This window comes from Pituophis catenifer, unplaced genomic scaffold, assembly GCF_029215685.1.
Source record: "Pituophis catenifer annectens isolate HBS135680 unplaced genomic scaffold, rPitCat1.0.hap2 SCAF_2, whole genome shotgun sequence".
NCBI lineage: Eukaryota > Metazoa > Chordata > Lepidosauria > Squamata > Colubridae > Pituophis > Pituophis catenifer.
In genome coordinates, this window is record NW_027256882.1 from 86,190,091 (window position 1) to 86,214,988 (window position 24,898).

A 24,898-nucleotide genomic window follows, 5' to 3' on the forward strand; every position below is an offset into this window, starting at 1 on the left:
TTAAATAGAAAGTTCTAGCACCGTATTTATTTATGACAACTTTTGAACTGCACAATGACCCACTGGGGTGTCAGAGAACATGTTGGGGAAGAACATAAGATTCACTTTGGGGCATATAAATTTAGGTGACTGATCATGTTAACCAACGCAGCCATTTTGTAAACAGACTAATGTCCTAGTGTCACCATTTTTCTCAGTATGTACTTCAGACACTTCAAAATTACAAATGTGCCCCCGACTCAGAAAGGTTGCCTAGACTAATATTTGAACATTGTTGTTACATCTGCAAATGTCTGCTGGCAAAAATCAAAGTGAAAAGTTAGCCAAAAATGAAGTAGTTACAAAGTGAAGCACCATTGCCATGGCATTATGGATTTTTTTCTCTCCCACTCCAAAATGAATAATAAAAACAAAACTAAATCAACTGTGGTGTCAAAGGCCTGCTGCTTTTTTTTAAACCAGACCATAAACCAGAGAACTTCCTCACAATAGGATCGATTCTTCCTGTCTGGACAAAAGAGGAATGCTCAGGCCTACCAAAAACCCCAAACACAAGGAAACAACTTTTTTCAGCCTGAGGCCCAGCTTTGTTGGCTTCTCCTTTTGTCTTCAAAATAGAGTAGTTTCCCATTAAAAATAAATAAGAAAGTGAGGAGCAAAGCTGACTCCCAAAGAGGAGGAAGAAAACGACAAGTGGTGATAAATAGGATAGAAGAATTTGGCCAACAATGTTAACCAACTGTGTCAATAGAGAAGAGGTATAATTTCTTCATGTGCTATCAAGCCTAACTTAATCATCTACACTGATCTGTAAAGTACATTTTATCCTTCTCACAGCAAAAACACCAGAGGGGAAAATCCCAAGGCACCCAACCTCAAACCAGTCCTTTCGCAGCCTCCATTTTGGATGCTGCTGTTGATAACCTTATCCTAAAACTACCTTCTGCACCAAGTCCTCACTGGGAAAATTCACAACTGCAGGAGGCAAAGGGAGAAGTTTCAGTCTTTGATTAATACATTCAGTAGTGGAGATAGGGGGAAAGGGGTTAAAAAATTACTGGCTTAAAAAAAGCAGCAGGGGTGAGAGAAAAATCTCCCCACCACCTAACCTCGCTTAAATTTTTGGTTAAAAAAATAAAAATGGCGCCTGCCCATTGTCATCCCACCATAATTCAAACATCCAAGACATTTAAATATTATTCTGTACATATATAAAAGCCCCCAAAGAAAGGTGGGGGTGTTGAGGGGGACAGGGCCCAAGCCCAATTTTTCAATGGGTTGAGGCCATGTGGGGGCTTCTGCCTCAGGATCTCTCCACACTTGCAAGGTTCACAGTGGTCCAGGTCTGTCGTAGTTCATTGGCTTCTATGGAAGGCAGGAAGAGGAGAAGGGAACAAGTCCTCAGAGGACATCAGCTCGCTTATCTCGAACACGGCTCCTTGCTTTCGTTCGGGCTTTGAAGGCAGCTGAATTATACAGGTGCTGGGGCAGCCAGAAGGAGAAGAGACATATGTCACAATTAGCTCAGAAAAGTGCTAATTAAGAACACTCAGAGGTCACAAATCATGGTCTAAGTCTACCACACCCAAAGTAATTTCTGTTGTTATAGTGACACTGAACCCCTTTACACCTTGTAGGACATTCCCCATTATTAACATAATTCTGAACCAAAGAAAGAACAGGAAATTCTGTAACAGTAAGGACAGAGAAGCCTTGCTAGAACAGCACAAAGATGTTTAGATCAAAAATTTTCATTAATTTCTTCAACTAGTAAGGTTACATAAATCCTAAGGGCGGTGGTGGGGGCTTACAAAAAATTAAAAACAATCATAAAAAAGCCATGTCAAGACACTCAAAATTAGTTGGCAGCTGAGGACCCCAATCAAAGTACTACTATGTCCCCTAAAGACAAACTCTGCCCTAAAGACCAAGGAAACAGTCAGACTTGCCAAATCTAACGAAAGGGCAAGAGGACCGAGTGATCCAAATCCTGGGATGAAGTGATTCCAGAGGAATAGAAGCTTCTGGAACATTCAGAAGCAATGTTTGCCCCCAATACCTGGTTTTTAAATATAGCTGGCGCATTGCTTAAAATGAGAAGTCTTTTATTTTACACTAGCATCTTTCCCTTTGAGGCGGTCTTCTTAGTTCCCTGATATCAGAGAAAACCACAGAGAGCCTAAACAAACTAAAGGAGAAACCGCTAGAAATATCAGCAGGATGACCTACCTTCTCAAAGCGTGAGATCTTACTCGCTTTAACGGTGGCTGCATCCAGGACTAGTGGCGGCCCCAGTTCAAATGTGTCCCGTAACAACTCATTGTTCTGGGGTGAGAAGTGTAAAGAGAAAGGAAGGCCATTAGCTGATATATTGGGAGAGATTGTTGACATAAGCAGATCCCTAGAGCTGAAGATCAGTTTTGCATCATACTCTGGTGGTCCACTGCTGAAATCTTACGCCTGTTTCACTATCCACATTTAAACTGAGCAGCAATATTTAAACACCACCGAGTCAAGATTAGTTCCTGATGATTGTATAGATCAATGCTTGCCATCTTGATTGGCTTTCCATAATTACCCAAAGCTGTCCCAAGCTACTATCTCTCAGTAAACCCACACACATTCAACATCTGCTTACCTGCAGGTGGTGTCTGACACCAGAACCAAGAGCCTCTTTGAAAGCATTGTATGTTCTTCTCCTTGCCCAGCTGTCCACATACATGCACTCCAGTCCAAACTTGATGGTCTCCTCATGGCACTCCCCATTCTGGAGAAGGAGAATATATTTTTCGGGATTTCAAAAGAAGAGCTTTCGTTAACCCCACCCACCTCACTACTGAGCCCCCTTGGGCTCCTTTACTTCCTTAAATGCTTGGAAAGCCCTGAGGCTTCCTGGATGCTGAATGCAGGGACAAACATATAGGATTTTTTTAAGCTGTGCAAGAGCTTATCAAGGAACTGCCAAAGGGGGCTCTGAACAGTCACAAAACAGCTTTATGATAATACCCTAAAAACAGGATAGTATTGTACCGCCATCTACCTACTTGGGATGGGTATTATGATAAAGCTGTTTTGTGACTGTGTTTTGCTTCTTTTATTGCAAGGAGCTGCACAAAGCACAATCACCTTTCCTCAGCTCTGGATGGGAAGGGAGGAAATCTCTAACAGATGTCCCTCCTTTCCAGAACAAATAGGATTTTAAGGTAGACACTGGAATCTATTTTCAGTGGAATCTAAACTTCAGCCTTGGAACATTTAGGTAACATGAAAAAGGAGGAAATTTCTCCCAAATATGCACAGAGTATCTGTTCCTCAAAAGTGAACAGTCACCATCTGGATTACATCTGGAAGAACATTCAAGTCATTAGGTCCCCTCCTCACTGCAAACGGAGGCTTCATTCCTGACAGATGATTCTCTAGCCAAGATTCCCAAGCATTCATTTTATTCGAATGCTTCTGACATTTGGGATTATGAGAGTGTAAGGATCTGAAATAAAAGTGCCTGAGGGTCTTTTGAAAAACCAACAGCCATAAGCCCTGCTAACAGAAGTGGGGGGTAGAATGCCTTCTGAGCCACGTTTCCCATCCAACCTCCCACAATTCCAGTTAGCACAGCTTTTGTAGTGTCCATTAAGCTCTGACAGGAAGAGGCACCTCAATATAATGCAGGATATCACGGAAGATGGAGCGTTGCTTGCGTCGATCTGTTTTGGCTCGATACTTGTTGCTGTCAGTGGCCAAGGCTTTTAGTTTGGTGCACAGCAGGTCAGTGTCCTCATAAAAGAAGTCCTCCTGGGGCCAACATGAAGACAGATGTTAAACCTTAAGCTTAACTCTAGAGATCACAGTCTAAGCAAAGACAACCCATCTTGCTTGCGAAGAAAGGAATAAGCCAATCTCTTTCAAATGTTATTATTTTACTCTTCTCTATAAAAATGAGAGGCCTACAGTGGATGCTGGGTTGGTTATGACTTTTCCAAAATATCACCTATATCTCCATTAAAATAGGTTTTAATATATGTACTTAAATATGTTCAAAATACGGAGAGATTATTAATCTTGCATAACATCTCACACCTCTTGAAGTGAGATAACTGAAATCTCATAATGTTTAGCTTGTTCATAGGATTTCAGCAATGCAGGAGGGGATGGGGCCTCACTCTAAGATCAGGTAAAATTAAAGAGTTACCAGCGTCGGTTCTGGTTCTTAGGATCTCCTGTGCAAACAAACTGATTAAGCTCACATTTAGTTAATTAAAAAGGAAATGGTATCTATTGATTTACCACAGGCTGTTAATGAGAATACAGACTCACAAATATGGAGTAAGGGTGCTTTTTTATTCAATTTAGGCTCCAGCTTTGGCCGGAGATCATTCTGCTTAACTAAGTTAGAGCTCAATGATATTAAGTCCAAAGTTATGAGTTATCTACATTCATTCATCCAAACCACTACAATGAGCTCCAAGGACCATAATACTTCTGCTGTCATCCTGGGTGTCATGGTCAAAGGGCCAGGCTTCAAGTGTAGGTAATTAGACCCTGCTGGGTACTGGGCCTGCAAATTCATCAGTGGCCAGCCCTTCCTCTACCAACATCTAAGCCTTGCAGACAAGTTGAGTGTAATGGATTCCCTTCTTTTGCAGACCATCTGCTCTGCAGACCCAAAGCATCTTGTAAATAAGTGGTAACCTGTCGATTCTTCAAGCAAGCCAAGTGCCTTATTGTCAGCAATAGCTGAGTAGGAAAAACTTTATGCTGTGCATCATAATGGGATAAGGATTTAAACCGCATAGAAACTTCCTTTTGTTACTGGAAGCAACTTTGACATATAGTGTATCATGCTCTGATTTCACGCTTTCTCATTCCTATCTCCTCCATTCTCAACTTTGGCATGCTCCTGACTAAGCCTGTGGCTTTTCTCTCAAGGCATTATGGGATTACGAGTGGTTTGATTTAGCTTTGCAGCTCCTCCTCTGACCCTGGCGAGCCTATTGAGCACACACATGCTCTTTGCTTCTCCTTCCTAATTCCACTCCTGTTTTCATGGCTCATCTACTTCCACCGTGGCTCTTCATTGTTTTTCTGCCACTGCTACTCTTATCAACACTCTCCTGGTGTGGGCCCAGCAAAAAACATCCCCTCAAGCCTCACCCACAAATACATCCTTCAAACTGCCTGCACTCAAGCTTTCTTTTTGACACTCTCTCGCCTTCCTCTTGCTAGTTTTCTTCTAAAGCTCATTCCCCTGCATGTGCTTGGCCCCTAGTGACTCCAAAATCTTGCACATAGTTGCATGCCCACACCTGCCTGCTAGTGCGTGAGTGTTGGTCTCCTTAGCAGAAGTTAGGACATGCTACTGGGAAGTCTAGAATGGGCAACTAGATGTACCTGAGAAGGTAATGAGTCCCATAATTGCTCACTATCCACTAATACTTAATACAATGGACCTATAAGGCATCTTGACTGGAAAATGCTCAATACAGAATTATATGTTTTTGTGCATGTGTGCGTATATACTTGAAAGAGTCAGAATAGTAATTTCATACCTCTATGTCCCGGGCCAGTTCAAATAGAAGTGCAATTGTTTCACCTGCCACAATCCGCAGGTTGACATTATCACTGGAGAGCATCAGAGGCAGTTTAGGTAAATGTCTGTGGAAGAAAATAGTTAAAGATGACAAATGAAACAATGAAGGGAAGAATCATCATAATCAATCAGCCATTTTTACAGCGAGGTTGCTGCTATATCTTTTTTGCAACAATCATCCTGTTCTCTGCATCTAAAAGATCTAGGCAAAGCTAATTGTGCATTCTCTACAGTGAAGCACTAAATCCCGGTTTCTATATGCCAATTACAATGAAGAAGGTTTTCCTACACCTTAGAAGAAATACTGCCTGATAAGATCAATAAACTCACTCATCCAGGATCTTCTTAATCTGGGTGCTTGGACAGATGGTGAGGAGCAGCGACCAAGATTGAAGCGCATTGCAATGCAAGATCTGGAGCAGAGGACTGTGATGGGAGGGTGCCAAGCTGGCATCCTTGCTGCATGAAGTGCCAAAGATACCTTCCAGGCAGACCAGACAGGATACCAGGTCCTGAAAAAAGGAGAACAACCAGTCAGTTCTCACAAATAAAAACGCAATAAGCTAAACAAGCTCTAGTTACCGTATTAGGGGTCAGGGTGTGATGGCTTCCAGTTCCTGACAACTATTGACTAGTCCAACAGCTAATCTGTACTTGGCAAAATTTAGGGACAGGGATTCAACAAGCTCATTTTAAATCCCAACCACTATGCTTTCCAAATAACCCATGTGGTATAATGGACACATATACTTCCTCAATCTAGTGTCTATCAGATGTGGTGGATCTCAACTTTCATTTTCCCAGACAGCACTGGGATTAAAGAGGTGAAAACAGTGGTCTCATACATCTTGAAAGCTCCTGGTAAATGATGGATAAGTAGACAACATGATTCACATGATTGTCTACTTCAAGGAAGAGCTGATTCACATTGTCCTGTGAATTTCATCAGGTAATTGGGAGCAGTCACTGTTTCTTGATCTAATCTATTCTAAAGAGTTGCTCTGAGGATAAAATGAATACAGAAACTAAGTCACCATAAAAGCAGGATAAAAAAGGAACCAACAAATAGACCCCCTAATATAGCATAATAAGTCACCTTGTAGGGAGGTGGACAGCATAAACATTTAATAAATTTAAAAAATATAGACATTATTCTTAGAATTCAGACTAACACTCTTCATAAAAATGATGCTTACTGCACTGATAGAATCCCATTTCCCACTCTATTCCAGAAGTTTGGCAGGAATTAATAGAAAATTGAACATATCCCTCTCGAGAACCACCTTAGAGTTCTGCTGTTAATGAAAAGAGACAGAACATTCCAAATTCTGTTTCTCTTAGGAGACACCCCGGATGAAGAACAACATCAGGTTCACATAATGCAACTGATAAGGAGAGACATGGAGGCAGCCGCAAGGGAAAGCCTGCCATTTATAGCTTTGTGGTGCTCTCCGAGCTTGGTTGTTTGCTTGCAGACATTCCGTGGCCAGACTAGGTAATATCATCAGTGGTATAGCTTCCCAGTTAAAGCAGTCTTTCCCAGAGGCAGCACAAGAGAGCTATCAGGCTAGCCCTCTGCTAATTCCAACCATGGGGCCCAAACGCTGAGAAACACTGGCATACCTCCATATCCGCAGCAGCAATATAGCAGCACATCCCGAGAGCAGTCGCACACTGTCAGTGGGGAGACAAAATAAGAGAAGGAAGGAAGGAAGGAAGAAAAGGTGAAATCATTCAGATGCATCTCCCTCCCACAGGCCTTCTGATGCCTCACCCTTTGCTACAAACCAGAGAAAGAGACAATACTCACACTCTGCCGAGCAACAGGGCTGGCCGACGAGTCAGTCAGGATGGTGATGAGGAGCGGCTTCAGGCTGCGAAAGATCTCTTCCCCTTCTGGCCCAGAGCCCATCTGAAGGCACAGTAGTGTAAGAACGGTAGCAGCAAGGGCCTGCTCCTCCCCTTTACCTGGCAGGGAGAACAGATACAGAACTTTTAAGGGACTCCACACCAGGAAAGGAAAAAGCAGAAAACAAACATCAGACACTGGAAGCAAAACGACACTGGATACAGTGGGGGACACAGGACACACAGTATGGTCTCCTTTCAGTTTAGGCACAACCAAACCTTTTTTTGATTTTAAGACTGTGAGTGACTTGCAGGACATAAAGAGAACAACAAAAGCTAAACCAAGGCCACAGATACATGCATGTCTGATGTAAATGAATCCAAACATTAATATGGGACATGTGTTTAATTCCTTGGCCATCAAACACAGGAGATCCTCCTATACACCTCTACACTAATTCAGCACAGGTGGAAGAAAACCAATTTATGATTGTCGTAAGACACCTTTTATTTCTAAAGATGCTTCGTTTCCCCTCTTACAAAATTCTTAAGCAATTAAAAGCAAAAGTTGCCATTACTTTGGAGAAATGCCATGTTATTATTGGCTTCTATTTTCAGTTTGATAATGGCAGTTATATCTGTCTGCATTCATGGCTACCCTGTTTCTCCGAAAATAAGACATCCCTGATAATAAGCCCAATCAGGCCTTTGAGCGCATGTGCTAAAATAAGCCCCTGCCGAAAATAAGCCCTCCCTGAAAATATTTAAACGCATGCGCAGCTGGTCCCTGCCATTTTTTCTGGTTAGGGTTAGGGAGACAGCGCTGGAAATCAGGTAAGAGGGCAAGAGGAGCCCCGTCTTGCTCCACATGCCCCAAAATAACAAGACCTCACCAAAAATAAGGCCAAGCAATTATTTTGGGGTTCAAAAAATATACGACAGGGTCTTATTTTCGGAGAAACATGGTATTATAAAACTAACTTGAGCCTTCCCAAAAGGATACCACCTCCCAGGTTCACAGAGTAAGCAGAGGCACTTAAGAGAATGAAGTTAAGACAACATACAAAAGACAGGAGCTCTTGCTGAACATTTCATTGGTGAACAAGTCAGCCTCATCTTCCATCCCCACAGCTTCAGAAACCAATTTATCTTACAAGATCTTTGCAATGATTGGTGAGATCACATTTGATACATTAACACATTTGATTTTACTAGTTCCAAGTGTCCAATTACACGAAGGGTCAAGTTAAAAAGTGCCACTTAAGAATTAGCAAAGCAACCAATTAACACTATTTCAAGCCCAAATGATTTACAATGGGAGAAAGTGAAGCAGATGCTTAATTCTGCCTTTAAACTAAAAGCATCTGAAGTATTTTGACTGCAGTGATTCAAGTCCCAAACGCTGAGACCTTGGGAAGTTCACCTTTCTTCAGGCACTTCTCTAAGGAATCTGTGACGGTTAGCCTGCGTTCCAACAGGAAGTCAAAGAGCGTCTTGGAGGAGAATGCTAGCCGCAGGCTCTCGAGGGCAACCTGCCGGGTCTTGGCACTAGAATGGCAAAAAGGTGGTAGGATGGAGGGTGAGAAAGAGAGAGAGAAAGAAAATGAGATATGACACCAAACCATCCCTGTAAAATCCTCCCCCTCAATCATCACGAATGCTAATGATGCATCGTACTCAAATATAATGAATTATTTAACCTGAGATTTCTCAAAAAGCACCACTGAGCAAAAATTGCCAACTTCTGGATACGCTCAGACACATTTGCCTAACTGCTCCCTGCCAATCACCTGCCAAAACCCTGGCCTGCACTAAGCCTCTCAAGCCCTTCCCCAACCCATGTGTGACCTGCATTGGCCTTAACCCGGCCTTCCGCTATCCCCAACCACTGCTTCTTACCTGGGATATCCGTTTACAATCAGCATGTTTTGGGATTATGACAGCAACAGGGATTGCTGTTATAATACAATATGATCATGTGACGTCATGTTAGAATAGCCACGTCACTTAGCAAAGGCAATCCCAGCCCCATTTGTAACTCCAGAACTACCTGTAATTCTTTACTCTATTATTCCAGAAACTTTGTAGACTGATATTTACTTCTGGGAGCAAAATGCAATCCAGAAGCACAGCTGGCAAACCCCAGGAGCCAAAGTGTGAAGATATGACCATTTTCTCCAGCATTCACTATTTCAGGCTCCAAGGTGGAATAAAGAAGAATCACTGAAAATTATCAGCATATAGAGGATTATGTTGATTTTTTGTTGTTGTTAAAAGGATGAGAAGGAGAAGAAGTGGGAAGTTATTGTCCAGAGTTCACTCTGTACAACTGAGAAGCTTGGCCATAAGGGCAGCAGTAATTTGTGCAGTGCAGATCGCTGTGCCAAGTGTTCAGTGAACTTTGGCCAAATCTTTTCAATGGATCTGCATCGAGCCAAGCCTGGCTGGTGCGGTAATGATTTTGGCAAAGCTTCAAGTTTCCTATGTGCTAAAAGGAAACTCGGATCTCCAAGCGCAGGGTCTTATGTAAGCAAAATGAATTACACACAAGTGGAAGGTGCAAGTAAGCTTGAGTGAAGCTTCATACTTAATTCCACCCCTTTCCCTCCATCCTGTGTATTCAATCAATCAATCAATCAATCAATCAATAATAAAAAAACCACAAGGGAGGTAGGAGAGCAGCACCTCCTGAATAAATACTGCTCATCCTCTGTGAATGGATAGGTGAGGACTAGCTCTTGGCTGGGAAGGGCCAGAAGAACTGAAAACCAACGGGAAGATCAGAAAGGACATAGCTGGCTAACACTCCAAGAAGAATCCAAGTTTTAATGTGGAATCTTTGGTGCTCTCTGAGCTTGGCTGTTTGCTTGCAGATGTTTCATTACTTGACTAAGTAACTATCAGTGCTAGTGAGTATGGGGTTTGCTTCCTGTTTATGTCTATGGAACTTCTCAGTCATCCAGGTCATGGTTGTCCCAAGGATGCTTTTTCAAGAGGCTACTGGACTTTCTGGTTTTTCTTTGAAGATGTTTCACTTTGGTCATTTGCATTCTTTGCAGTTTTCCTCCCAGTGTGAGGATATGATTTTTCCCTACAGTAGGTATTTCCTCAATTAAAGTACTGTGTTATGCTTGGTTGCCTAGAATCAATCCTTGCTTATCTGGATGTTTGTTGCTAGAGAGGATATGTTATGGTTATTTTTGTTTCCTTCTCAGATGTTTTTTTTAATTGTCTCATTTGAAGGGTGTGTAAATGTGGTTTAGCTCTATTTATCTACTGATGGCTGATTAGTCTGAATGCCAAGCTTCAAGGAATTTCCTAGTCATTTGTGATTTGGTTTGGTCTAGGATGAAGCTCCCAGCTGAAGCTATAGTTAACTCTGTCCATGAGTTGTCCATGTCCATGTCAAAGTACGTCCATGTGAAAAGAACTGAGCAAACTACTGTATAGAAACAGGGAACAAACTCCACAATTACCAGTACTGATGATGTCACCTAATTAGATAATAAAACATCTGCAAGCAAACAACCAAGCTCTGAGAGCATCAAGGACTCCACAATTGAACCCTGAGTTACATATATTCTCTTCTATTGGTACAAGCCTTAATTTCAGATATTTGCCAGAGGTGAAACGATTAAAAAACTGCTCAAAACAGGAAATGACAATAGAATTTCCTAAAGGTAAAAAAAAAATGCACAGAACTTAATATCTCCCATGAGTAGGTGATTGGGCTGAAAAATATATTCAGTTTTGTGTTTAAGAAGAGTTCCCATTATTCTTTCTTCTATGCCTCCACCTTGTTGCAAGGAGAATTTTTCTTAGCATGTTGTCTAATGCTACTTCTGACTTTCAAGAAACAGAGTTCCACACAATCAAGATAATTCTTCTTAATTTAGACCCTGCCCCAAATAAGTGCTTGTGCTAAACAAAATCAAAATCCATGCCACAGCTCAAATTTCCAAATATACAAGCAAACCATGGGTAGTGTTGCCCATTTGTTTCTGATTAAATTTGTGACAAATGTTGTTCTGTCCAATTTTATTTTCCATCAATTATGAACTTTAGGCAGAAGGTGCAGGAGGCTGTGGAAGAAGAACTGATGTGTCGTCACCTTATTAGTCCACCAGCTGCTCAGTCTGCCTCACTCTCCAAGATGGGGCAGAAGGTGGAGCCATCATTAAACCGGCTATAGTGGTGCAGCTACATCAACTAAAATGACGAAAAGGCTATTGGAAAATAATACATGTCACTGTTTACCAAAGACAATGTACATGTCTACTTACATCAAAGGATTCATTTCAAAATACAATAGTTTGGATATTTTGGTCAAAGTTTATAAAGTTTTGGTTTCAAAATTTAATACTAGTTTTGGCTCTGGGCACCCAAGAGTATATGTATCTCACCTTTTGTCCATCACATTGTCAATGCATTCTTTCAATTTATCTTCCATCTCCTCTTGCTGTGCTTGCTCATCTACTGCTTCCCCTCCTGAGAAAAGCAGCAGAAGAAAAGAAAAAAGATCAAAGCTGTATTAGACCAGCCAGACTCAGAACCTGGAATTCCTACAACCTTAGAATAAAGAGGACATGGGGTTAGAAATCAGGTCTGAATGGTACTGGCAGAACTGCAAAAAGGATTCTTTATCCTAGCAGTTCAACAAGCTTTTTGTTCCACACACTTGTTCGATAGGGTTTTGGCAGTTCTTGTTCTAGAACACATTGTTCTAGAACACATTGTTCTAGCTGTGCTCTTGTTTTAAAAGAATTAGTTCAGATGAAATTAGTAACGGGTAAGATTGTAATAATAGCATAAAAATGCTTACAATTTTTTAAATCATTCAGCTGAAAGTCATTCAGGCCATCAGCTTGTGCAATAAATCCCATGAAAGGCATTTTTAGAGCCCTGATTTTTAATTCCGAAATTTACCATATTTTTCGCACTATAAGGCGCTCTGGACCATAAGACGCACCTTCTTTTCCACCCCTAAAATACACTCAATTTATTAAAAATAAGCAAAAGTTGCCAATAACAAAAATACATTGTGTTGGGTTTGAAGATTAAATAGGCATTTATATAACCAGTGTTTTTTCATTATGGAATTTCATTGAGAATTCAGCACTTGCAAGCTAATACTGTACATATCTATATACCAGATTAGAAAAGTCTGGTCTATGGCTTTTTCAGTATATAGAACAACCAGATTTTTGAAACCACCTTTTGCCGCCACTCACCAGTCACTTCCTCAGCTATACTGGTACTTTCACTGGCACTGCTGTAATGACTGAGCACTTCACTAGCTGCTTCATCATCACTTGCTGGAGTCTCCATCTTGGGGTTGCTACGAGAACCTAAAGGAAGACATAAAGAAGATCACAATTGATCACCTAAAATGAATTCAGAACTTGTCTAGCAAATGTTGTATCTGAAGAATGTGAAGTGCATTATCTTTATTCCAGGGGAAAGACAATTTGCCAAGAAATAATTTGCCATGATGTACGTATAATCACGACAATCTGGTCACAAGACCACCACAAATGTTACCATCCGTGATCAGAAATCTAAAAAATCAAGAGTAGTAATATTATTTTCACTTCATTTCATAGAACTCACTAACTTTCTAAAAGATGACTAAAAGATAACTATTGCAACATATATTTGTACCTGAAAAACTCCTTTGGAATTTTTGAGATGGAATAGCTTAATTCAGAGATAACATAGCTGTTTGGATTCACATACCCTCAGTTTATTAAGACTGCTTAATAAATTAGCATTCCTCAATGTGTCCATCATATTGTAAGGGAAATTGGTGAAGGTTGAGGTATATGACCTGCGAGGTATATCAGGATTTAATTTCCTTTCTACTCTTACCACTAATGCATTTCTTCTTTTCATCAATAACATTAATATTAATATTATGCTTTAGAACTAAATCAAGAAATGGCAATTACTCTATCTTAGAATATACAAAAATACAACATAGACAAGTTATCAACTCCAAGCTTAAGGGCGATTCAAACAACTACCCATTTCACACAGATAAAAGAATAAACTACGAAACTTACTGACAATGATATCACAAGCAAAATTAAGCAATATGCAACATAAAAGTCAGAATATGGGCCACCAAGGCTAGTTCTGGAACCACATGTACTTAAGATCTAGGTCAGGAGGCAGAACCTATGGTCCCTTTCCTCTTTTTAAAAGTACATTTCCCCAAATAATATATCTCTTTCAATAATATCCCATTATTTCCCCTTCCAATCTATAATAAACTTATAAAATTATCTGTCCCAAAAGTTAACACAAGACAGAACAGTTAATGATCAATCAATTTACAGTCATTCTGGTGTATAAAAAAAAAAAACTTCAACCAGAGAAGGTGGCAGATAATTTTTTTTCCTACTCACCTAAAGCCAGAAGAAAAGCCATCCCATCTCTTCACATTCCCAAATAGCTCTGTTACAAGCAGACAGCAATAAGCCTGCTAGTGGCCTTTGAATAAACTTAGCCCTATCAGCTTTGACACACTCTACTGGTAAATACTGAAGGCCTGGACCAAGAGATAATTGGTATTAACCGCAAAAAAAAACAAGGAAAAAAACAAGGAGGAACCCAATCACCTTTCTCTGACTTTAAAGGACCAGGGCTTTGCTCAATACCCATATAAAAGCCCTCATGGGGTAAACTTATGACAAATAATCTTGTTCCGAATCTGAGTTATGTGGTAAAATGTCTTCTCAGGTAGAGAAGTACTAAAAACAAAAACAATGCAGGAATAAAACATCAGCCTTCAAAAGATAGTCCCAATAAGCAAAAAGTAGACTTAAAAGAGAAGGAAGCTCTTAATGCTTTCAGACTTCAGAGCCCAGCTACAGAAAATCATCCTTCTGGGTCTGGAATAATCACTACGTAGCTTCTACGAAACCATCCATTCTGTAGAATTTCCATCATTTGGGCACCCAGGTCAAAAAGCCATGCCTGCCTGCTGCAGTCGCGTCTATCAATTCCTTCTGAAAGAGAAGCCGGCAGAAATGTAGACTAAAATGGCTTCAACGTACTTAGCTGCCTGAGAAAATGTGTCACCTCCGCTGGCCTCTTGGAAAGCAAAGTATAAGATCTCAACAGTGGATATCAGAAGTAAGGACAGCACCTGCTCATAGGCTGCCATTTCCCACGTGAAGACTTATTACAGGCTATTAAGGTGAAGCATACACATGGCACTTGAAGGGTACTTGAGCCAGGTGCAGCATCAGGAAGGTGTGACCTAATTTTAAATCAGTTAATCTCATGATGCATTATGTTTTTTGTTTTTTTAAAAAAGCAGCAAAGGTATTTTAATATTAGTTGTCTGTCTCTGTCACCACTACAGCATCCGTATTCCAAAAAATGTTCTCTGAAGCATCTCCAGTCTGCTTGGTTACTGCATTTGAAAGAGTGCTTCACCTTAGATAGCCTGATGGAGAAGTAAGGCTGGAGGCAGCTGGGAAGGCAGCCAACTCTTCTGCTGAGCCAGCTAGTCTTCCTTGTTAGACCGTGATAAATCAAGCTACACAAGGCCCAACACACTGGTGATTAGCCTGTAATAATTAAGATATTATCATTCTATCATAATAACAAAAGGATATGAACTGTGAAGAACAAGCATACTTAGGTTCAACAGTCTGCTTCATAAGCAAGCACAGAAAGGAAGACCAATGATCAAATGCTCCCAAAACTGAAGATATTTGTTACACAGGTAGGCCTGTTTATGTAGCTTTTGATTAAAATATTTAAATGTGGAGTTTCTTTTTTATACTTTTTGGGGGCAGAGGTTATTCTACTAGACAGAAAAGATGACACAGCCTACAAACCAGGAGTGAAATCCAGCAGGTTCTGACAGGTTCTGGAGAACCGGTAGTGGAAATTTTGAGCAGTTCGGAGAACTGGCAAATACAACCTCTGGCTGGCCCCAGAGTGGGGTGGGAATGGAGATTTTGCAATATCCTTCTCCCAGGAGTGAAGAGAGAATGGGGATTTTGCAGTATCTTTCCCCTGGAGTGGGGTGGGAATGGAGATTTTGCAGTATCCTTCCCCTGCCACACCCACCAAGCCAAACCATGCCCACCAAGCCACTCCCACAGAACCAGTAGTAAAAAAAATTTGGATTTCACCACTGCTACAAACAAGTTCAGGATAAGACAACGTAAGTTCCATTTTTCAGCGTGATCAAGTAGCGGAGAAGTCCCAAAAGCATGAGACTAGAAGACTGGGAACAGGAAATGTAATTTAACTCCTATTCCTAGCAACAATGTAGCCGGGACACGAAATTTTACTCATCTACAACTCTACGCATTGTAAGCCGCCCTAAGTCTCTGGAAAAGGGAGGCATATAAATCGAACCAATAAATAAATAAAATAAATCTCCCTAAATAGAATTTGACAGTCAACATCAAGGGAGTGTCACTAAAGGGTTACTAGCTTTCCAGCTGACACAGCAGAAAGCTGACCAGTGGCAGAAGCCAGATGTGACTGAGCACACAGGTGGGCCCCAAAGCAAATAGGGCTGTTTGGTGCCAACCTGGGATAAAGGGAGACTGGAGTTACCACGCAGCAGGGCCTGTCAATCACCAAGAGGTGACCTGGCATTTCTAATCCAGACAAAGAGCAAGAACAACGAACTAACTGCAGGACTAGCCAGATGCACTTGTGCAATTGATGTTGTATTTAATGTGAGCACTTGCAAACAGCCTGCTTAACACATGCCAAAAGAAACCAGCATCTTGATTTTTGCAGTTATTGGAAAGTCAGGTTTGGTCCCACTGGGGGCGGGAGTCAGTGGCTGTCCATTTATGTTTTCCCAAAAATAAAACCGGGTCTTAATTTTTGCTACAAAAGACGCATTAAGGTTTATTTTCTGGTTAGGTCTTATTTTCAGGGAAATATGGTTACTCAATGTATCCATTTGGTTGACAATCTTAACTGGGGCTTATTTTTGGGGTAGGACTTAAATTACAAGCATCCTGAAAAATCATGCTAAGGCTTATTTTCCGGTTGGGTCTTATTTTGGGGGAAAACAGGTTATATCAGAATGATCTTCACTGAACCTGTATCAGTGTTTCATTCTATGGATTACCCATAGACCATTGTTTTAGCATGCATTTAGTTTCCCCTCATGGCTTCATGGAAACCTTTTGGGGAATTGAAAAATTTATCTACTGATTGAGAACTATTTCATTGGCATTACAAGGTCTTCACTGCTCTTTTGTTTTTCTTACGGAACTGCCTAGTGGTCTCTGCTAAGATTCTCAAGGCTGAAATCAGGGGAGATAAAGACTACCACATAAGCTGCAATTAAGCCAGAAATGTCTATTATATATATATAGGAGGACACAGAACTTAGAGAGGGAGGGAAGTTGAAATTAAGACAGTCTGCGGGGAAAAGAAGTCACAACAGATGGAGAGTGGGAGAACATTCAGAACAGAGTTTTTAAGGCAATGCTAGTGTAAAAGGCTCTGGCAATTCAGAAAGGAATGTGCTCAATTTTTTTTTTAAAAAAGTAGCAATTTTCAAATACATCAGCAGAAAATAAAATGAACTATGAAGAACATTCAATAGACTCTACAATGATCTGGCTAAAATCCTAAAAGACCAACCCTAAAATACTAGATGCCTATTGAAGGAGGATATTCCAGTTAGGATTCCACCAGAGAAGAAGTCCCCATGCATTTGAATCTCCCAAGTGTGCAAATCTAAAGAGGGGTGGCCCCAGGTAATTTTAAGGAATTGACAGGTTTGAAAGGGAGCAGCATCCTTGGCGCAATCATTGATAATTTTGAATTGTGCCTAGAAATACATGAGAAACCAATTAATTAAATATGCTTTGTTATAGGTTTGCAGCCTATCTGTTGTGTATTAAACCAAGTCCTCAAAAGTAGCCATATACCCAATGAAAATTAGGAGCTATTACTACTTGATACTAGAGCAGGAGTGTCAAATTGGCGGCCCGTGGACCGGAAGTGTCATGCGTAGGCACCCATCCCAGCTCCGCAAAGGGAAAAAACATCGCAAAACGTCCTGTGATGCCATGAGTTTGACACCCGGGTACCAGAGCATGGAGAACTGTGATTATTTTGGTCCCTGGTGTTTTTTAGTTTTATAAAATAATAAACCAGCCAGTTGAAAGCTCAGTCTGTCAAAAGATGTTGTACATATAAAGGAGAATATTTGTAGCCCAGGGTTGACATGAGAGGTCCTTGGTGCTCTCTGAGCTTGCTTGGTTTTTTTTGCAGATGCTTCATTATCCAAATTAGATAACATCATCAGGACTAGTAAGGAGTGGAGTTTGCTCTCACTTTATATTCTAGTGCAGTGATGGATAACTTTTCCGGACCGAGTGCCCAAGGCATGCATGCAAACCCTCAAAATGCAATACATGTGCATCCCCCGTGCATGCCCCCTGCCCCCTTCATGCGCATGCACCCCTCACCCCTGTGCACACGGCCCCTTACATGTGCACCCCCCCCCCATGTATGCGCAGCAGAGACCTAAAGAGCTGATCGGGGGGAGGCATGCGTGCATGCACAGCGGAGCTGAACTGGGCTGACGGCTCGCATGTCCACAGAGAGGGCACTGCATGCCACCTCTGGCACGTGTGCCATAGGTTCGCCATTACGGTTCTAGTGGTTTGCCCTGTCAGTGTTGGTGGGGGTGCTCTTAGAGATCATTTGGTTGGGCTGTTTACTGTTTGCTTGCTGGCAGTTCCTTGATTGGGGTATTGTTTACTTGATCGTTGGTCTGATGTTAATCTTGGAGTTAATCTGTATTCATCTGGGTGCTGAGTGCTTGTTCCCTTTTTAGGTTGTTGATTGTATCTTTTGCATAGTATATAGATTTTAGTTGTGTCTATGTGTCTATTGATGACAAATAGAACAGAACAGAACAGAGCAGAACAGAGCAGAACAGAACAGAACAGAACAGAACAGAATAGAATTCCTTATTGCCCAGGTATGATTGGACACACAAGGAATTTGTCTTTGGTGCACATGCTCTCAGTGTACATAAAATGTACACTCAGTGTACATAATCTGTCAGAGTGCCAAGATACTAGAAATTCCTAGCATTTCTGGACATGTCTTGGTCTAGGACCAGGGTGAATAAAAATTGATGATTTTTTTTAAAATTAAAAAAAAATCAGATTTTTAAAAATTTAAATTGGATATTTTTGATTTTCATCAAATTTATTGTAATGAAATGCTTTTGGACTAAAAATCTATCTAAAGATAGTTTTCTATTTAAGATACATTAATAATTTAGTTTATTCATCATGCAATGGAGCTTAGTTATGTAGCATGAGGCTGTTTATTCTGCAATATTGGTGAGTCAAATACTGTTGGTGAGTCAACAGTGGGTCAGAGGAAGAGTCACTGCGGGACAGAGATGACAGTTGCTCTTTAAAAATTGTGATTTAAATTGACTTGATTTAATTTTAAATGAAATCCACCCTGTCTAGGACGGTCATAGTTTCCCGACTAAAACTATGGATATTTCCATATGTCCTGAAATATTGTGTCTTATGACTGCTTGTTGGTGTGAAATCATTATAATGAATGTTGTAGATGGCTCCTGTTTTTTTTCTCCTGGGGCTGATGGGTCCAAAGACTGAATGTCTTCTGCACTTCTTCTAACTGCAGAAGGCATCCATGAGCACCACTCAGCAAAGTGTTTTTAATAGAGGACATTACAAAATAATACTAAAAAGAGAGGAGACCGACCAGCCAGTACTGTATACAGCTGTCTAGCTGGAGAGTCCCATGACAACTCATGCTAAGTGTTAGGGGCACCTGCAGCTGGGTGGCCTTGGAACCAGCTCGATTCATGGAGTTTAGCCAACGACGTCATGTTTACTTTCATACATTACAGGAGGATTTTGTGACATTTCTATGGTAGATCAGCATGCCACGTTTCTTTTCTTTTTGAACTAGCGCGATGAAAAGACACACATGATACGTGTCACTGCTTTCATTTCCTCAGAAAAACTGCACTGTCTGGAAAATTTCACTTTTCTACAATGAGAGACCGCTTAGATAAGAATATGGCATTCTGCAAAAACTGACCTGCTGAATTACAACACATGCTAGACTTGAATGTCTTTGACAATTCTTTAATTCAATATAAGATCCTTATTCTGTTTGCACAACACAATAGAATACCCCATAGTCAGTTGAATCACAGTTTACCAAATTAACCACACTGAAAAATAAGCCAATCACAGTGGCTGAATTTAGTGCATACAAAAATTTCCAGCAGAAGCTAGTCACATCTGGTATACTTTGTTAGATGAATCCAGCCAATGGACTAAACCAAGTAATATTACTTTACATAAAAAAGCAGAAGCAAGGGTGAATGAGATGCAGTCAATTAGGTTACATCTAAGTGTTGAATAATAGGAAGGCAACCATCATGTCTTCTATAATGATACATGTATACCTCAACTTACAACCATTCATTTAGTGACCATTCGAATTTATAAGAGCCCTTTTTCCGAAATGTATCACATTTACAACCCTTGCATCATGCCCACAGTCACATGTTCAAAATTCCAAGTTTGGCAACTGGCATGTATTTATGATGGTTGCAGTGTCCTGAGGTCATGTGATCCCCTTTTGCAACCATCTGACAAGCAAAATCAATAGGTAAGTCAGATTCACTTAACTGTGTAATTAACTTTAAAACTGCAGCGATTTACTGAACAAGTGTGACCAGAAAGGTATATAAAATGGGGCAAAACTCACTTATAACTGTCTTACTTAGCAACAGAAATTTTGGACTCAATTATGGTTGTAAGTCAGACTATTTGTATTTCCTTTCCATTTCATTCAAAGGCCTTTCATTTTAGAGTAAACCATGGTTTGTTTTAATCATATTTTCTAGAACAAGCCATGGTTGTGTCCATATGTCCCACTAAATCAAAACCAAAGAGTATTATGGTTTAATGCAATGTGTGAAGCCAACTACATAACTCGTTATTCATCCCATGGTGAAAGTTTCATCACTCATATTCTCACCCTGGGTTTCTGTGCACAAAAGCTGTTAGTACTTGTGAACTATCACCTGAGTTGTTCAATTTTGTACACAGTAATGCACAGAAACTACTTGAGATAATACAACGGTCACCAAATAAACATTTGATGACCGCAGCAGAAATAGTACAGAGCTGACAAACATTGCTTTCTCTGAAGCATCTAGGTCAGAAAGAATTAAGTGTTAAATGTTTAACTATGAAGTCAGCATGTCTCAATGTAATCCTCTTTATGCAACAAGAATACAAGCATTACTTCTTGACAACTGTGGATGCGACTACTTTCTCACTTACAAAAAAAAAAATCAAAGTACAAAACAGAATGAGAAATTAGTGAGATGAAAAGTGAACACCAAAAGTTATTTGTTCCCAGCAGCCCACAGCAGATTCAACTAGATTATAGAGATACCATCAGCAGTTGTAACTACAAGTTCCAGCATTGTTTTTCTGGTACAAAGGCAAAATTAGACGGGCACATGAAAAGCACAAGATTTGGTACATAGGCAACTATGCCATGGCCACAGATCCTGTGAAAAATATTTCTCTTACTCTATCAAACCTGCTTTATTTCACACAGCTTAAAACACCAATAGACTTTAGGCTGTCTGTCCCTCACACTATCCAGCTAGTTTTGTGTCAGAGCACGATGGGCAGAGAGAGAGGCCACCCTTCTTTCCTTGCTTCCAGATGTTAGAGGAGGCATTCTCACTCAGTCCACGTGGCCCGCATGGCCCACCGCATAAGGCACCTTTTAATGCATACCCAACTGATGTGTAATTCAACCACGTAGAAACACAACTTGTTTTCCCAAACAAGGATCTCTATGTGGGCTTATATTCTGGAAACCATTTTGTCTCCCCTAAGAAGCATGAAAAGAGAAGACCAAAGGTTGTTTTTTATTTTGGGGGGGAGGGAAGAGATATTCAATCAGGATCCAGAACTAGAAAATAGGAAAGTGAGATTTTTCTTCTTTCATTTAAAAGGCATTTATTTGCTCGAGTTTGGGGAGGAGAGCATTTTCAGACGATAATATCCTCGCCTATCATTTCCAATGTGCCCCCCCCACTGAATTTACCACCACGTTTAGACTTCTTCCCCACAAATCCCACCCCACGCAACACTTTCCACCCACGTTTCTCCACCCGGGCGCCTGGGAGAGTCAGGAGGAGCCGAGGAAAAGATCCGCTTTCCGGGCGGGCTGGCCGGTCCCTCTTTGACACGCGGCATTCCAGCCTGGCTGGTGGCTTTGGCAGCTGCTACAGGTCCTCCGAGGCCACAGTGGAGCCGAGCCGGCGGCCACAGCGATTAAAGCTCGCTTTTCTCCCAGGGAAGGGAGCTTCCCGCCGGGCTTCCACCACCCCACGAAGGCAGGGCTCATCGGTCACCCAATGCCCTTCTCTTTCGCCCGCGCCTTACCTCGCCCGCCTCGGCGGGATCCTTCTCCCCGGCGTGATCGGGGCATGGCTGAATCGAGCGGTCTATCAGGAGACGGTTTCTAACCGGGCGGCGCCTCTACGTTGTGGATCGACGGGTACGGTCTTTGCCTCACAGGGGAGCCACGCCGTTCGCTCCACCACCATTTTCCTTTCCGTGATTGATCACTCGCTCTCTTCCCCCGCCAAGCGAGTGCCGGTGCCGCTGGCGCCGCCGGCGCCGCCGTTCCCTCTGGGAGCTGAAGTCCTGGCGAGCCAGGCTTGCCCAGCTAAGGCGCTTTGTGACAAAGGAGTGAACTACGAGCCCCATGATGCTCCGCGCGCCTCCCTTTCAGGAACCTGCCGGGAAACAGAGGTCTCGGGGATTAAGGCACGCTAGTAACGTAGCGTGGGAGGCAAAGAACTACGACTCCCGAAAGGCCAGAGCAGAAGTTTGGCTGGCCCATAAGGGAATCCGCGGACTTCGGTGCCGCTTGCTAAGGACTCCCGCGAGTTTATAGAGATTACCTCTGGCGCCCTCCGCTGGAGAAATGGGGAATTCCGCACAGCTGCATCCCCAGCGGGGGGGGGGGGGGGGAAAGGCTTAAGGAAATATTATTGAAAATTACTGAAATATATTTGGCCGGGTGTGGGGAAAAAAAACCATTAAGCAAACAGCACTCAGTGTTGTTAATTTTAAATAAGTCGAACGCAAATCGCGATAGCATTTGGATGCCTTTAGAATGGTGGGGCGAAATCATCACGCAGCCGCAGCCTCCTTGAGGTTTTAAGCAGGAAAACGACCCACCAGGCGGGCTGCAACTGATCTAGGCGCGAGAGATGGGGTCATTCTCCCACCTTTTGTCCTTGGCTGACAACCTTTACGAATGGCCCTCCATTCATAACGTATGACTTCGGGCGGGGCATCGCTTCAGGATCAACCCATTAAAAAGGATCACCCGTAGTCAGAATGGTGCAGTCCATTGCTTTCGTGTTAAATTCAACGTGGCTTTTCCTTCGGAGGTTGAGTTATTTGTTTGTTTGTTTGTTTGTTTGTTTGTTTATTGGAATTTGTCAAACGAGAACAAGAATAAGAGAATAAAAATACAACGACAGGCATCTTAGTGCACTTTATACACGCCCCCGCGTTCTACTAACCACTTTAGTATGAAGTAATGTTGCCAAATAGATGACCATTCAGACACATAGTAGAGATCACTTTGCAAAGAGTTTTATCTTTCATCTTATTTCAGTTTAAACTTGAAGAAACTTTCCTATATTCAAAGGCAGTTTGACTTTTCAAGAAAATGGTTCTTTTAAGGTTTCTTTCTTTCCTCTGTTTTTTATTACAATTTGAAAAACACCTTTGTTTTGGCCAAATTAGGTTACCAGCCTTGTCCTTAACCTTGGTCCATTCTCCACATAATCACTCTGTCTAAACAGTCTTTTTTTCTTCTTCATTTTTTCATTTCATGCAGTCTACTGTCCCAGGTGTTTCATTTGGATAAAGGATCTTTTATGATTAATATTGATTACTAAAATAAAATACTTTCCACACAATGTTGCGTTGGGGCTACTATATCTAGCCTGCCAGAATCCAGACCATATTGGCAACAAAAAGATACTGAATACTCCATCCTGTCTTTGCTGCAATCTCCTAGTTGTTCCGCTTTTACGTAGCCCAGATTTGATACTCTTAGCCAAGTTGTCTGTCTTACTTAATTTTATTTTTTAAATTTTATTTTTACTAAAATAATAAAATAACCTTGCGTGCTGCAAAACAAAGATCCAGCCTCAAGCATATTTCTGTCTCTCTCACAATGCTTCTAGGCTCCATATAAATAAGTGGGATGTAGTCCTTGTTTAGCGAATGAGTCACTTAGCAATTGTTCACAGGACAATGATGAAAATATAATTATATGACCAGCCTTTCCATTTACTATCTTTGCAAAGATAGTAAAACAAAGGAAAGCTGATTAAAATTGTAAAATTGTGATGGTTTACTTAGTGACTGCTTCAAGTTGCCATTCCTAATTGCAGTTGCTAAACAAGGACTACCTTGTTTAATAAAATGGTGGATGGTTGCAGGCCAGTTATGAGAGGGAATCACCAAGTGGCCAATTAGAGAACATTAGTGAATCAAATGCATATCATAATCATTAAGGTCACTGAGGCTAGAAAGGTGTCTGGCAATAAAGCAGATGGAAAGCATCCTTTATTTCTTTGCTGGCATCTGGTGGTTGATGAACCCTATGAAAGATCATGATATCGGTGGTGCTCAATCTTTAGTTCATTCTCTGCTTTGCTTAAATTAATCTACCCAAGAATTGGCATACTATAAAAACCATCTGACACAATTAGCATTTGTATTTAAGCTTTAGTGTAGAAGTACATTAGTGATTTGATTAGGTGAACGCTAGGCTAATTTAGCACGGATGCAGTGGCCCAGTGGCTAAGATGCTGAGCTTGTTGATCGAAAGGTTGGCAATTCAGCAGTTCAAATTCCTAGTGCCACGTAACGGGGTGAGCTCCCATTACTTATCCCAGCTTCTGCCAACCTAGCAGTTCGAAAGCATGTAAAAATGCAAGTAGAAAAATAGGTACCACCTTTGGTGGGAAGGTAACAGTGTTCCGCGCGCCTTTGGCAGTTAGTCATGCCGGCCACATGACCACGGAGATGTCTTCAGACAGCGCTGGCTCTTTAGCTTTGAAATGGAGATGAGCACCGCCCCCTAGAGTCGGGAACGACTAGCATATAAGTGCGAGGGGAACCTTTACCTTTACTTTTTGCTAATTTACCTTTGCAAACTGAATGTCAGTCCAGCCTCTTTTAAGCTTCCAGTAAAATGAAAGTCATTTTTGTCTCATGCACAATTTTTATATAAATACACATGGTATATAAATGAAGCAGGCCCACTGTTTTATAGCTCTACTGGACTAACTTCTAAACCAAAACAGCTACTCACATTCCATTGATGTAGTTATCTTTTTTT

General features: G+C 41.3%; 1 protein-coding gene across 2 annotated transcripts; it reads right to left on the minus strand.

Annotated features, from left to right (window-relative positions):
• On the minus strand, window positions 1–22,093 carry IFRD2 (interferon related developmental regulator 2). 2 transcript variants are annotated; one of them, XM_070937084.1, is made up of 12 exons: window positions 21,910–22,093; window positions 12,667–12,783; window positions 11,839–11,923; window positions 8,859–8,983; window positions 7,398–7,555; window positions 7,211–7,261; window positions 5,918–6,099; window positions 5,547–5,652; window positions 3,655–3,792; window positions 2,639–2,767; window positions 2,230–2,325; window positions 1–1,482 (listed from the first exon to the last, which is right to left on the minus strand). In XM_070937084.1, exons 1-12 carry the CDS (start codon window positions 21,953–21,955, stop codon window positions 1,402–1,404), a joined length of 1,314 nt encoding a protein of 437 aa, XP_070793185.1. In that variant the 5' UTR covers window positions 21,956–22,093; the 3' UTR covers window positions 1–1,401. The 2 variants fall into 2 exon arrangements, with proteins under 2 accessions (XP_070793185.1, XP_070793187.1); XM_070937086.1 differs by lacking the exon at window positions 21,910–22,093 and adding an exon at window positions 13,843–13,885.
• Window positions 22,094–24,898: the final 2,805 nt, after the last annotated feature.